We start from the raw sequence: 14,488 nt of genomic DNA on the forward strand, positions 1-14,488 counted from the left end.
AAAAAAAGGGAGAAGTCTAAAATTTGTTCTGAGAGCATTACCACTGTGAATACTCAGCCCTGGGTTTTCCCCAGAGAAGGTATTAAGGACTGGCTGAGCCAGTATGAATGTTTCAGGGAGAAATAAATTTGAGGGAGTGAATAGAAGTCCTACCCAGGGTTACCACCTTAGCCTGAGGGCTCCAATAGGTGATTGGCTGGTGCATTAATCAAAAGCTCCACACCCTGTGGGGTTAATATATATATTACAGGAGGGACCCAGACTTCTGGTTCCTGCTATTGAGGAATCTCACCCACAAGGATGTGGGCTCAACTCCTTCTAGGAATATTGACCCTAACACCAGCCATTGCAGAAAAATATCTCCCGTAAGTGCTTGGTGTCAGTGTTGATTTGGGGCAGGTGGCTTCTTTGCTTTTCTCAAATGTAAATACAGGAGAGAAGAGATAATCTCTGATTTATTTTAATTTCCTTCTCATCTGTTCCTTCTTTGGTTTCATTTCTCCTTTATCCAGAGAGAAAGGCAGAGGCACCAAAAGGAAGCTTTAAGAAAGATAATGTTAGGGCACTTGGGTGGCTCACTGGGTTAAGCCGCTGCCTTTGGCTCGGGTCATGATCTCAGGGTCCTGGGATCGAGTCCCGCATCCGGCTCTGTGCTCATCAGGGAGCCTGCTTCCTCCTCTCTCTCGCTCTGCCTGCCTCTCTGCCTACTTGTGATCTCTCTCTGTCAAATAAATAAATAAAATCTTAAAAAAAAAAAAGATAATGTTAAAAAAAAAGATAATGGTTATAGTAGACTCCTCATACCCTGTTCTCTTTAATAGAATTAATTTCCTTCCTGGTACCCTAGGTGTAGATTCTCAGTGATGGCCTCCTAAATGTGGTTGGTTTAAGGCTGTGCACGGCTTAAGGCTGAGTTATTTGTTACTCACCTGTTTGTCCATTATAGAAAATAAGGTTCACAAAGGCGGGGGATCAGTCTGTTAAATTCACTGCTGTATGCTGAGTGCTTAGGAAAGGGCTTAATTTTTCACTGAGTGAATGAATCATTACGCCCTGAAATCCTTTTGCTTCCTTAATAGAAACTACCTGGTGACAGTACCAGCCCAGCTTAACTTCCCCTCTACCCAGAGAGTTTGTTTGGATCTGAGCCCTGGGTGCCTTGATGTAAAATTCACTATTACTCTGGAGACCAAGGACAAGACTCAGAAGTTGCTAGAAACCTCTGGATCGAAGAAGAGGCGCTTACAGTGCATCTCCTTTCTGGTAAGCACAGATTCAACTCCAACTCTGCTCTCTTCCTTTCTTAGCTTCCTTCCTAGGCATTTAGGCAATCTAAACTGTAAGTATGATTTCTGTTATTTTACTTTTGCCACAGTCTTTAAACCTGTCTCCCCTAAACCTAAACTGAACTCTTGGCCGTAACACATTCACGATTTCCTTGACCTTGGATTTCTTCTTTTAGTTTTTGACCTTAACCTCTGAACATGGTTTCTCTTCTTCCTGGCAACTTTTTTTTTGACCCTACCCCCAGCTGTTTCCCCAATATCCTACTCTGCCAACAGAGCTCCCTTCTCTTGTTCAGGTACCACCTCCTGCTGGTGGCACAGAGGAAGTGGCTACAATCTGGGTTTCGGCTACTGGAAATAATACCAGCTTTGAGGAGAAGAAAAAGGTTCTAATTCAGAGGCAGGGGAATGGCGTCTTTATACAAACTGACAAACCTATCTACAATCCGGGGCAGGAAGGTAAGAGGCCCACAGACAGGATTCAACAGAAGACAGGACAAACCGTTGCCCATATTCAGAGAGAGGGGCTTTGTGGCTGGGTGAGAGGTCAATGGAACAAGGCAGGAGGGAGGAAGGTTTCCAGGGAGGAGGGGTCACAGGTGTTGAAGACACGTTGTGTTACATCAGTGGGGGTAAGTGGGTAAAGTTGCTAGTGTGTGTGTGTATCTGAAACAAAAGTACACATTTTTCCTGGGATGGAATTGGGCAACTTTAACTGGGCTTCTGCATCTTACAGCAAGCTGCTGATGTGAATAAGACAGCATCAAGAAACATTTTATAAGGACATTTTCAAGGGCTTTTGGCTTGAACCCCTGGTATTTGTACTTTGTGCCTTCTTCGGTAGAAGGGCATGACATTCTAATGTTTCCAAGTTAGGGGCTGGGTGGGGCTTTGACCTCTCTCTCAGACTCAGTTTTTGTTTTTTGTTTTGTTTTAAAGTAAAACCTGATGGAATTTTGCTGACTTCGAAGTGTGTGGGGGAAGTAGAAAGGGTGGAAAAAAGATTCATAGAGGGAAAAACCCCCTTTGCCAATGATGTCTGTTCTGTTCTAGTGCACTTCCGCATTGTCACCCTGAACAGCAGCTTTATCCCAGTGAATGACAAGGTGAGAATTTAGTTGGGAAGAGGGAAAGGGAGAGGAGCAGGGCAGACTGAGAGAGAGTGGGCAAAAGGAGATTCTTCCTAAAAGTGCGATGAGGTGAAGTCATCTGAGATCCAGAATGTTTGTGCTGGTCTCAGATTACAAGTCCAAACCCTCCTTGTCCCATCATCGAAAAACAGGCAGCGTGGATAGCTGAGAACATCAGTTAGATTAGCCTTGCTGAGAGATGCTCATATCCACTGTCATCTTAAAGGGATTTTTAAAGGGACACCTGGATGGCTCAGTCTGTTAAGCATCTGCCTCCGGCTCAGGTCTTAATCCCAAGGTTCTGGGCTCAAGTCCTGCATCTGGGACCTTGCTCAGCAGGGGAGTCTGTGTCTCCCTTCGCCTGGCACTCCTCCTGTTTGTGTGCTAGAGCACACGCTCCTCTCTCTCTCTCTCTCTCTCTCTCTCTGTCAAATAAATAAATAAGTCCTTAAAAATAAAGAAAATTTTTGAAAACTTCCAGGCCTTCTCTCCAGGAATGACACCATGTGGCTTTGCAGTTCTGATATTAGAAATAATTCAGGAGGATGTTTAACAAAAGAAAAAAATAAGAATATCCATCCCCACCATCCTTTACTACATGGCAAGGTGTTTGATAAAGTAGGCAATTCTCTTATGTGCCAGGGCACCTGGGTGGTTCTGTGGGTTAAGCCTCTGCCTTTGGCTCAGGTCATGATCTCAGGGTCCTGGGGTTGAGCCCCACATCGGTCTCTCTGCTCAGCTGAGAGCCTGCTTCCCAACCCCCAACTCTCTCTCTGCCTACTTGTGATCTCTCTGTCAAATAAATAAATAAAATCTTAAAAAAAAAAAAAAAGACTACATTATATGCCAAAAGTTAAAAGGTGGTAACATCTGGAGATTATTTGAATGCTCCTTGAACAGCTTAATCCCTAGAATCATAAGCCTTATGATACGTTTGATCTCAATTTAGGCCTTGTGTCAGTTTTACATTTCTGAAATGCTTGCCTCTTGGAGATGCCTGTTGTTTTCTCTCTCCTTCAGTCACAGCCCGGGATACATGCTGTGTCACGAAGCTTCTAAAGATAGTGATAGGGTAAGCATTATTCTTTATTCCCACTTCCATGTTCTCAGAGCTTGTTTCTTTTCCCTTACACACAATGAAGGGATCAGCTTATTGATCAGCAGCTTCCTTCACCACTACTTTCTTCCTCAATTTAGAATTCTTTTCTATTGCTCCTTCCTATCACCTGTATCCTTTCTTCATCAACCCAGCTTAATATTGCCTACTTTTTTTTTTCCAGGATTTTATTTATTGATTTGACAGAGACAAAGCAAGAGAGGGAACACAAGCAGGGGGAGTGGGAAAGGGAGAAGCAGGCTCTCCACTGAGCAGGGAACCCAATGTGGGATCCTATCCCAGGATCATGAACCCAGCCCAAGGCAGACGCTTAACCGACTCAGCCACCCAGGAGCCCCTAATATTGCCCACTTTTTTCTCAGCCGACTGGTAATCCCAGTGCTGAGAGGAGAAGTACTAGTGGAGAGCGTGGCCGCCACAGCCAAGTGTTAGTTTAGGCTCTACTGCCCCCTGAAGGTGGATCTCATTAGCTACCCCTTGTTACTCTCCTCCTCACAGGTTAGACCCATTACTGAGAGGTGTTCTGATTTCCATCCTTATTCTCTATTTCTGTTGTAAAATTACTCCTTCCTCTTCACAGCATTTCTTTACCCAGCCCCCGACTCCAAGATCCAATCTGAAACACTGAAAATTTGAAACTCCAATTTGGACTACTGAGATAAACTAAAGGAATTTTTTCTAAGAAACTGAGGGACAAAGATTGTGAGATTACAGAGGACAGTATTTTATCCTGAGGCAACTGAAGTATACTTGAGATTTATTGAGCCTCTCTGGTTTGGTTGCTACAACCATTTATTCAGAAATCTCAGCCTGCTTCCGGTTGGAAATGCTATTTTCCTAGCATTGTTGAACACTTGTTTTTTTCCGGAGCCTACTTCTGGGTAATTGGTGTCCTCCCTGATTCTTGACTCTCTGTGTGAGAAAAGTACTTTGTCATCTGAGAGGTGTTCTTTTTCTGTACTTTTTAGCAGTCCACAGTAGTCTCATTTGTGTTTCCTTATTGTCTGTGTAGCTGTGGTTTGTAAGAATCCTGTCTCCCTCTTTATCTTGAAGGGGAGTAGAATGTGCTACCCCAACATGGGCTACTTTGCCATGTGGATTATTTTGAGCTGAAGGCAATGATGAGCCAAAATGCTCAGGAAAAATTTTACTTCTCCCTTAACTGACTAAAAGAATTTATATAGTGGGGGAGGTGCCTGGGTGGCCCAGTCTGTTGCACGCCTGACTCTTGATTTTGGCTCAGGTCACATCTCAGGGTCTTGGAATCAAGTTTTGCCTTGGGCTCCATGCTCAGGGCGGAGTCTGCTTGAGATTCTTCCTCTCCCTCTGCCCTTCCCCCACTCTTGCTCTGTCTCTCTAAATAAATAAAATCTTAAAAAAAAAAAAAAAAGAGAAAGAGATCTTAAATGGGGGCATGGCCCAGTTACCAGATATAACTTTTTTTACCTAAAAGTTCCATCTGCATGATAGGACAAACATTTGATTACCAACCATCTGCTCTTCTGATCTTCCTGTGAATTGCCCCATTTCCCGCTGAAGCCCCAGGCTCCTATCTCATTCCTTAGCTCAGAATGGCATATAAGTGAGTCAGTTGCCTGGAAGCCCATGAGTCTCACTGTCTTTGTGCAGATGTATGTAATTAAATTTTTTCTCCTGTTACTCCGTCTTTTGTCAATTTAATTATTAAACCAGCCAAAGAACCTAGAAGGGAAGAAGGGAAATTTTTCTGTTCCTATAATCCTTATCTCTCATTTTTTGGCTGTTCTGAAGAATTGCCATTATCCCGGATATCAAGGCTGATAGTTGTATTTAATGAATCTCTGTTTCTTCACTGGTTAACATCACGTGGTACTTGGTCTAAGAATCAAAGGCAAGCACCATCTTGATTTCATTCCCTTTTCCTTCCAAGTGAGATCCAGTTCTTGTATGCTCTCTGAGGCCTCTGTATTTAAATTCCAGCTTTCAATCTCATTTAGTTTTTAAGTGTATATAATACTAATTGGAATGCCCAGAATTCAGTAAGTGTATAGTCTCTAATCAAGTCGTTTTTTTTTTAAAGATTTTATTTATTTATTTATTTGACAGGCAGAGATCACAAGGAGGCAGAGAGGCAGGCAGAGAGAGAGGAGGAAGCAGGCTCCCTGCTGAGCAGAGAGCCCTATGTGGGACTCGATTCCAGGACTCTGAGATCATGACCCGAGCCGAAGGCACCAGCTTAACCCACTGAGCCACCCAGGCACCCTCTAATCAAGTCTTAATTATATTAATACTTTAGACATTTACTCTCTCTCTTTTTTTAAGACTTATTAGAGAGAGAGAGAAAGAGAGCATGAGTAGCAGGGGCAAAAGGAGAAGGAGAGAGAATCTGAAGCAGACTCTGCAATGAGTGTGGAGCCTGATTCGAGACTCAGTCTCATGACTCTGAGATCCTGACCTGAGCCAAAACCAAGAGTCAGTGCCTACCTGACTGTACCACCCCAGCACCCCAACATTTTAGATATTCTAATTACCAATTTCCTTGGCTATGATTTTATACAATTCTAATTATTATAATTTCAAAAAAAATCAAAAGATCTTATACAAATAACACAATAAAAAGATGATTTTTTTCATAGATTATCTGGAGCAGTCATTTTGTTCTCAACTTTTTATTATAAGAATTTTCAAACATAACATTCATTATGTTTCATTTTGCCATATTCATTTTAATTGATCTTTTTTCTTTTTTTTTCTGAATCTTATTTTTTTCTGAAACTTATTTTTTCTAAAAATAAGTTGCAGATATCATAACATGTTATTCCTGAACACTTTAGCATGTATCTTCTTTTTTTTTTTTTTAAAGATTTTATTTATTTATTTGACACACAGAGAGATCACAAGTAGGCAGAGAGGCAGGCCCAGAGAGAGAGGAGGAGGAAGCAGGCTCCCTGCTGAGCAGAGAGCCGATGCAGGGCTTGATCCCAGGACCCTGAGATCATGACCTGAGCCCAAGGCAGCGGCTTAACCCACTGAGCCACCCAGGTGCCCTAGCATGTATCTTTTTAAAAGTAGATCCTAGGGGCACCTGGCTGGCTCAGTCAGTGGAGAGTGCGACTCTTGATCTTGAGGTTGTGAGTTTGAGCCACTGGTGGGTGTAGAGATTACTTAAAATTAAAATCTTAAAGAAAAGGTCCATCTTAAATGATCATATCATTATCAAACCTAAGAAAATTAACAATAATCATTTAATATCATTTAATACCCAGTCTTAAATCAGCTTTTTTCAAATTTTGAGGGTTTTTTCAAACTAAGATCTGATCAAAGTCTTTTAAATTTATGTCTTTTAAATTTCTCTTAACTTAAAATAATCTTAATTTTTCATTATTGACTTTTTTTTTTTTTTTTTTTAAAGAGAGAGAGAGAGAAAGTGATCAGGCTAAATGACTTGTAGAATGTCATCATTCCAGAATATGACATTGACTTTTAGGGAAGCCTAGTTGTCTTACAGAGTATTCAACACTCTTGATTTGTCTGATAATTTCTTTACTGTGTAATCTTTTTTTTTTTTTTTAAGATTTTATTTATTTATTTGACAGAGAGAGATCACAAGTAGGCAGAGAGGCAGGCAGAGAGAGAGAGAGGAGGAAGCAGGCTCCCTGCGGAGCAGAGAGCCCGATGTGGGACTCGATCCCAGGACTCTGAGATCATGACCTGAGCCGAAGGCAGCGGCTTAACCCAATGAGCCACCCAGGCGCCCCTTTACTGTGTAATCTAACTTGTTTCCCCATCTTCTGGAAGTTGTTCTGAGGTCTTAATTAGATTTAAGCTAAACATTTTTGGCAAAATATTTACTAGACAATGCTATGAACCTCCAGTATACTCTAAAGGATACACATAATGTCAGGTTGTCCCATTATTAGTGAAAATGAATTTGATTACTTGCTTAAGGTAAGTAATTTCTCTAGTGTAAAGATATGTCTTCTCTTCAGATTTTTAAATTTATTTTAATTTTTAAATTTTTATTTTTTTCAATATTAATTTGAGAGAGAGAGAGCGAGCATGAGCTGGGGGGAGGGGCAGAGCAAGAGGAAGAAGCAGACTCCCCGCCAAGCAGGGAGCTGGATGTGGAGCTCAATGTGGGGCTCAATCCGAGGACCCTGAGATCATGACCTGAGCCAAAGGCAGACACTTAACCAACTGAGCCATGCAGGTGTCCCTCATTTTTTAAATTTATTTAATGTAAGTTCCATGCCCATCTTGGGGCTTAGACACAACCTTGAGATCAAGAGTCACAAGCTCTACTGACTGAGTCAGCGAGGTGTCCTGGTCTTTTTTTTCTAATTAGTAAATAATTTTGGTGACACTTTAGCACTTAGCCCAATAACCTGTTCACCACTAACCTTTTAGTTTTAGCATCCATTTTCTTGAAGTCTTTTGATGGAACTCTTTAAAAAAAAATTTAAAAATACTTTAATAATATTTTATTTATTTATTTGACAGACAGAGAGAGACAGAGAGCAAAAGCAGGAGGAGCAGCAGATGGAGAGGGAGGGAGAAGCAGGCTCCCTGATTAGCCAGGAGACTGATACCCGGGGCTCGATCCCCAGGACCCTGGGATCATGACCTGAGCCAAATGCAGATGCTTAACGAATTGAGACACCCAGGTGAAAGATCCCCCGGGGCTCCAAGCACCCCGGAATGGACCCCTTCTCAGGAGGAGACCCCCGGACCCAAAAACCAAGCCGAGTCCACTGATCAGATGCAAACAGCACGAGGTTTATTGAGTTGACACAGGTACCTGCGGGCGGTCAAGTCTTAGGAAGACTTGTGCGCCAGCCCTTTGTTCAGGGCCTTTTTATGGGGTTTGGGGAAGCAAAAGCATACGTACAGAAGCAGAAACATAGTTACAAGGTTCTTATTGGCTGGTTTGAATGTAAGGCATACTCGGTGTTTGTAGATTGGCTTTGAAGGACCCCGGCGCGTGAAGAGAAAGGTGGGGAGGGGGAGTGAGGAGGGGGAGTTGGACCTTATTACTCAGCAGAGAAACATCCTGCCTACGTGACTAGGCCCACGTACCTAGGCGACCCCCCTTGCCTACATGACTATGCACATAAAGTATCCTGTTGAAACAGGAGACCAGTATCACCCCCTAAAAGCCAAGTGGTTACAGAAAGGCAAGGGAGTGGTTAAACAATTAACTGGGGGAGGGGTCTAACAGGGGAAGGGCGAGCGATTACAGAAAAGCCAAGAAGCAGTTAGTTAATCAATGGCTGGGGGGGGTGTCTATATGCGGAGTCTTTCATTCCCCCCTTTTTCTTTATCATGGATAGAATCTTATATCCATTCGCTCTGGTCCTGTACCAGGTCAGTTTGGGATCTGGTCTGTCGAATTAGCTGATATTGCTGTGTCACCAGTGGTTTCGCAGCCCCAATAGCGACTATAAAAGTGGGATGTCCCACTACAGTAGGTCCACTCTCTGGGTCTGTGAAACCCGGGGCATAAGTGTTCTTAACATACTTTGTTGACTTCAGTCCCCATAGCTTCCCCAAGGATTTAACCCGAGTTGCCCCCAGGGGGGATGGTTGTGAAGGCGGTTAAAGTAATTTTCTACGTCCTAATTGGCTGGAGTTCCCATTGCTAGCTTGCAGATGTTAGGGTGTACTAGCTGCAGGGCTTGCAGATGGGCTTGAGGAACTGAGTTATGTGTCTTTGGAAATTGGGCTATTGATAAGGTAACTTCTTTGTTGTAAATTTTAAGGACATTTGCAAACAAAGGGAGACTCCTGCCTTACAAGACTGTGATCTCTGCAATATAAACATTTGTTCTTTTTTCAGGGCAGTCAGGGGTGCCTGTGAAATGTCATACATATTATCAAGGGGAGGGGTGGAGAGGGGGTGCAAGACGCCAGCCCCTGCTCCCTCTTCAGCCAGCCTCCTGAACAATTTTGACCCTTAAATCTTTAAGGTGGTTGAAGGTGGAAGGTCTTATCTTCTGTAACTTCTTCCTGCTGAATAGGGGCATAGAGCTGTCCCTACCTACTCAGGTCAACATTGATCAGTGGAGGAATGTATAGGGGAGTTACAAAAGGCGGAGGCAGCTGAATCCAGTGCTGACAGTGAAAAAGTATCTTTGCGCATGGTAAGGATCATCTGTCGTGGTGAAGTCATTGCAGCGATGGAGTCTCGGCACCAAGTAGAGAAACAGCGAACAAAGCAACATATTAAGGCTAATAAGGCAATAAGAATGAGAAGCCCAAAAAGGAGATTTGGCTACAGTCCTCCTCCAAACCAGTAAGCTAACCAATTGCTGAGAGAGAGAGAAGGATCTTGTAGAGCTTTAATCTGGGCATTCATATCCTTTATTAGTCCTGTGACATTTTTGTGATAGTCTGGGATGTACACACAACATTCTGTCTTGAGAATTACATATATGCCACATGACATCCTCTAGTCACAAAGATGGAACAAAAATGGATGCTAAGTGATTATACCATTTAAAAAAAATAGATCGCATCCATCTTTGTTTTAAGTTGGGGAGACTAGCTGGAGTTGTAATGGTTTTAGTAATGCCCCCATGAATCCAGGCAAATCCTAAGGTACAGCGACCTATCCACCCTGGAGGAAGCCAGGGCCACAGGTTTGTTTCACATATCCACTGGGTTCCATTTGGAGCTGGCCATCTAATGCCAGGTCGCCTTGCCCAGTCAGTAGCAAACCAGTCAGTAGCCTGGAGTACTGTTACTTGGGAACACATTTCTAGTGATAGCCATCCTAGATATCGTGCGTTCTTTGCCCAAATATCACTCGTATGATTTCTTTGTTCCCAGCATAAAACTGCCTTCTGACTGAGCCGTTCAATCGTGGGTGTAAGCCACAGATATGCATCCCAGATTTGATATACATCATCCTTAGTAAGTTAAGGAGGGTTTTGTAACTTAGGCCCATATTTGATTGGGGAGTTATGGCTTGACAGCAATCCCCTTTTTTTTTCCAAATTGCTCCATGGGCATGTAGTACCAGGAAGGCATATTTGGAGTCAGTGTTAATGTTTATTCTTAGGCTTTGGCAATTGCAAAGTGCTAGTGAACACTACAGTATACCTAGCTTTTCTTATTTTTTTTTTTTCTATGAAAACTATTGTCATCAGTAAACTGTCATTCATCTGGCATATCTGTAAGTATAGCCCAATATTTAATTAGTCGGCCTTCATCATTCTTTGGTGGCCTTTGAATTCTAAGAAAAATCTGGACCTGATGTGAACTCATTAGTTAGGGGCTGTTTTAGGTTTCGCTAAAGCATCTGTTTGCAATTGCACCTCAACAGAGGTGGCCTCTAGGATAAATATGACTAAGGGATGAAACCAATAAGAAGACCTTTGAGTGGTCCAGCCTTAACAATATCCTGATTACAGAGGATCACTGGCAAGTGAGAAAACTTGTCAAGAGATAAGGGGAGTTCCCCATGCATCATCCGATCTAATCATAAAGAAAGTGGGGTCATCCATTATCTCTATAAGTCCATAGTTAATCCTATGGAGTGCAATAGGCTGGCCTTTAGGCAATTTCATTATCCCAGCCACAAACAAGGTGTTAGTTAAGTTATACAATTATAGGGGAATCAATCCCATTTTCCAGTTGTTTAATCATGTGCCGTGGGGTCTTGTTAATATACCCACAAGATAATAAGATTGATTAAAGAAGCTATTGTGTAACTTCTCTGAAGTTTACCTCAAATTGTTTAGCTTAGGTAAACAAACATTTAAAGACAATCGAATCTAGAATTTAATATCCATAAAGGTGTGTTATTAAAATATAATTTTTCTCTCTAAGATAACCCTCATTTACAGAGATAGCCAAATCAGGACTAAGTCACTTGTGAAACAAGTCCAGTTTTAACAAACTTGGCCCATTATTTACATAAGCTCAGCAAGAACAGTTGAGTGTGATCATATAGATCTTTTAGAATCTGCTTTGCTGGAACTTCTTATAAGGAATCTCTAGGTTGAACTTCCAGTAGCCTCTCCAGGCCAGAAGCCAAGCCACATACTTGCCATCAGGCATGCCTGCAATACCTGTCGATTTGGGCATATGCCTCTTCATGAGATTCTGCACCTACCAAGGAGTGACATTCTTTACTCACCTGGTGAGGCTGCTGGGAACTCTGTAAACAAGGTATCAGGCCAATAGTCCCAAGGGCCTTTATGGCTCCAGGTTTTATAAAGTCAGCCTTAGTTCCTTTAAACTGTCTGGTCATATCTGAATCTTTTCAAATATGACATCCCAGTCAAAGCCTTGGTAAAATAACCAGTTTCCAATACTGTCCTGTTACAAGGAGAACAGATTCTTATTGAACTTATGCAAATGACTGATTGCCATGGAAGAAAGAATACTTATTGAGACCTTTTGGTTTCAGAGGGTTTAGATAGAGAGAAAAGTTGAATGCCTTGAGCACTTTTACAAATGAGCACTTTTACATCTTTATAAGTTACAGATAACTAAGAGGAAGTATCCCTAGTCTGGAAGAGCAAACATTAAAGAGAACCAGCAATGTCTAAAATAAGAGACATAACATTATAATCTTTTAGTTCATTTAGTTCCATGTTACTAATTCTGGTGAATGCACCTTTAGTTAGTTCTGGAAATTTTTACCCATTTCAGTTTTAGGATTTTCAAGTATATCAAATATCTGTATTTGTCCTGGAAGTCCTTTGTCTGAATCTCCTTGAAGATAAAACTCATTTTACAAAAGAATTAAAATAATTATAAATGACAAAAACTCGGAATGTATATGGTTAGAGCTGATGAGACAAGAGTTTACAATTTAGCTGACAAGGAAATCAGGTTACTTCTGTGACACATAACATTTCTGTAATTATAATATCAAGCGATGATCTTTTAAAACATTTAAAACTTTAGGAAATGTATAGAATCTCTAGAATAATTATAGCATTTTCCCAAATGTAACCCAAGGTTTATCATTGGTTTAAATCTTGTCAACAATTGCTAAAATCTTAGAAAGTTTTAAAGCACATGCCTAAATATAATTAGGGATGTTAAACACGTGATAAAACAAAACATAGAGACTGGGTTTTCTGGGCTGGCCAAGAGAAAACCATTTACATTCTCTTATCTGATCAATTAATCTAAGAAAACTTTGTCCTTTTAAACAAAGAAAATCAGCTTTTTTTTTTTTTTTTAACCAGTGTCTTTTCCCTTTTTAATTTTATTTTTAAGTGTGCAGTCTTAAGATAGGAGTTTTCTGGGTTTTTCTCCCATCATGAATGATGTCGCAGACAAGGGAGGGGGATCTTTCCCCTGCTGTCCTGCTCGCATTCCCCACAGGAACTTAGGAGCGTTTTAGCTAAGGCCTGTCCGAATAAACCCTAGACCAGGCTACTCCGTGGAGTAGATGACCGTTCTGTCATATGACGCCCTGCGAGACTCAGGGTGCAGCCCACTCAGACTCCGTAGCCGAAGCAGTGAAGCCATACAGACAGATTTACACAGTCAGGCACTCTTCAGATTCAAACAGGTTGGATACCCTTCCTTTTGGGTATCTCTGGCTAATGGGAGGTGATCAATCTCCCTTTTTATTCTTTACAGATTAGAGTGAATTTCTATGGTTACAGGCAATGGAGGATGGCAACCGGGTGTTTTCGCAGTCTCTCAAGGTTGGGCTTCTTCCTTAATCTCTCAAGGCCAAATGGCCCTTATACTTTACTTGGAAGTATAATTTATGTGGAGGCAGGTCAGGAGAGTATTAAATCACCTTGGAGGTTGTTTTTCTTCCTTTTTAGTCTGTCCTGACCATATCTAAAATTCCTTTTCTGAAGATTTCCCTTCACAAACCTTTTACATCTTTCCTTTGCATTCAGGTTTTGTCCCAAGCCATTTTCTTTCAAACAACCATTTTATTGAGGACAAAATTACCTTCCCTTACTTTCAACAAAATGTATTCCCATTCCTTAAATCTTTCTTACATATCTCCTACTTTCCTACATACAGAGTTTCCCTTATTTCCATCAGTCTTAGTTACACTAAGCAGAACTTTGTATTCTTAGAAACACCTTTAGTTATTAGCCATTTGTGAACTGTTACAACAGAATTTTTCAGGTGGCAAATTTATGAATCAGTTAAGTGGAAAACAAGTTTACCAGCAGATTTAAATACTTTTAGTTTCTTTGCAGTTAAGAAGTCAAAAGCACAAATCTACATCCAGTAATTAACGACTTAGCCTTTTATCCTGTTTGGTTAAGATATAGATGTCCACAATTCAATTCCGTTTGTCATCCAAGCAAAACTTTAAAACTTTCAGGTTACCAAAGACTTTGAAAGCTACTTCAGCAATTACCCATTAGAACTTTGAGACAGACAATTAACCATCAGTTTAGTCATTTCTTTGCCCCAATAGAGGAGCAGATGCCATGCTTTTCCACCAGCAAGGGGGGAGGGGTTAAGCAGTCCAAGTCGGGCCAGAGAACACAGGGAAACTTCCCTGAAACAAAGAGAGTTTCGGCAGCTGCTTGGGAATATTCCTTATGGTCTCTGTCTCGAGTTAGACCAACCCGTTGGTTCCAGTTATAGCCATTAACATGGGAAGTGAGTGAGGGAGAAACCCCCACATCTATTAGGAGAAACTCAGAATCTCTCCAGTGACCTAAAGTGAGACTTAAGGGGGTGGTAAGTGTTTGCCCCATTTTAGAGTCAAAGAAAACACCAAGGACAATAAGTAAGACACACAAAACAGTTAACAAGAAGGACGCTGCGCGATTTCGGTACAAAACCGAAAGCAAAAACTCAAGCGGAGATCCTGGGGGTCCGGATTCCCCCTCTCCAACCAAGGCCACGTATCTCTCTGATACAGGCTGAGCTCCAAATGCCCCGCTGCACCAGGGCCCAAATGTCCCGAAGGACTCAAATGTCCCGCCCGGGAGGACTACAAACGCCTCTGGAACGTCTTCCAGGGCTGCGAGGGA

At 41.8% G+C, this 14,488-nt stretch overlaps 1 protein-coding gene across 1 annotated transcript in view; it reads left to right on the plus strand.

Annotated features, from left to right (window-relative positions):
- Positions 1-291: 291 nt before the first annotated feature.
- Positions 292-14,488, plus strand: part of A2ML1 (alpha-2-macroglobulin like 1) — a 49,059-nt gene continuing 34,862 nt past the window's right edge. Inside the window, exons 1-4 of the mRNA XM_044227375.1 lie at positions 292-365; positions 1,080-1,263; positions 1,583-1,745; positions 2,340-2,392. Coding sequence (XP_044083310.1) covers positions 301-365; positions 1,080-1,263; positions 1,583-1,745; positions 2,340-2,392 — 465 coding nt within the window. The 5' untranslated portion in view covers positions 292-300. The remainder of the gene's footprint in view (positions 366-1,079; positions 1,264-1,582; positions 1,746-2,339; positions 2,393-14,488) is intronic.

This window comes from Neovison vison, chromosome 12 (assembly GCF_020171115.1).
Source record: "Neovison vison isolate M4711 chromosome 12, ASM_NN_V1, whole genome shotgun sequence".
Taxonomy (NCBI): Eukaryota; Metazoa; Chordata; class Mammalia; order Carnivora; family Mustelidae; genus Neogale; species Neogale vison.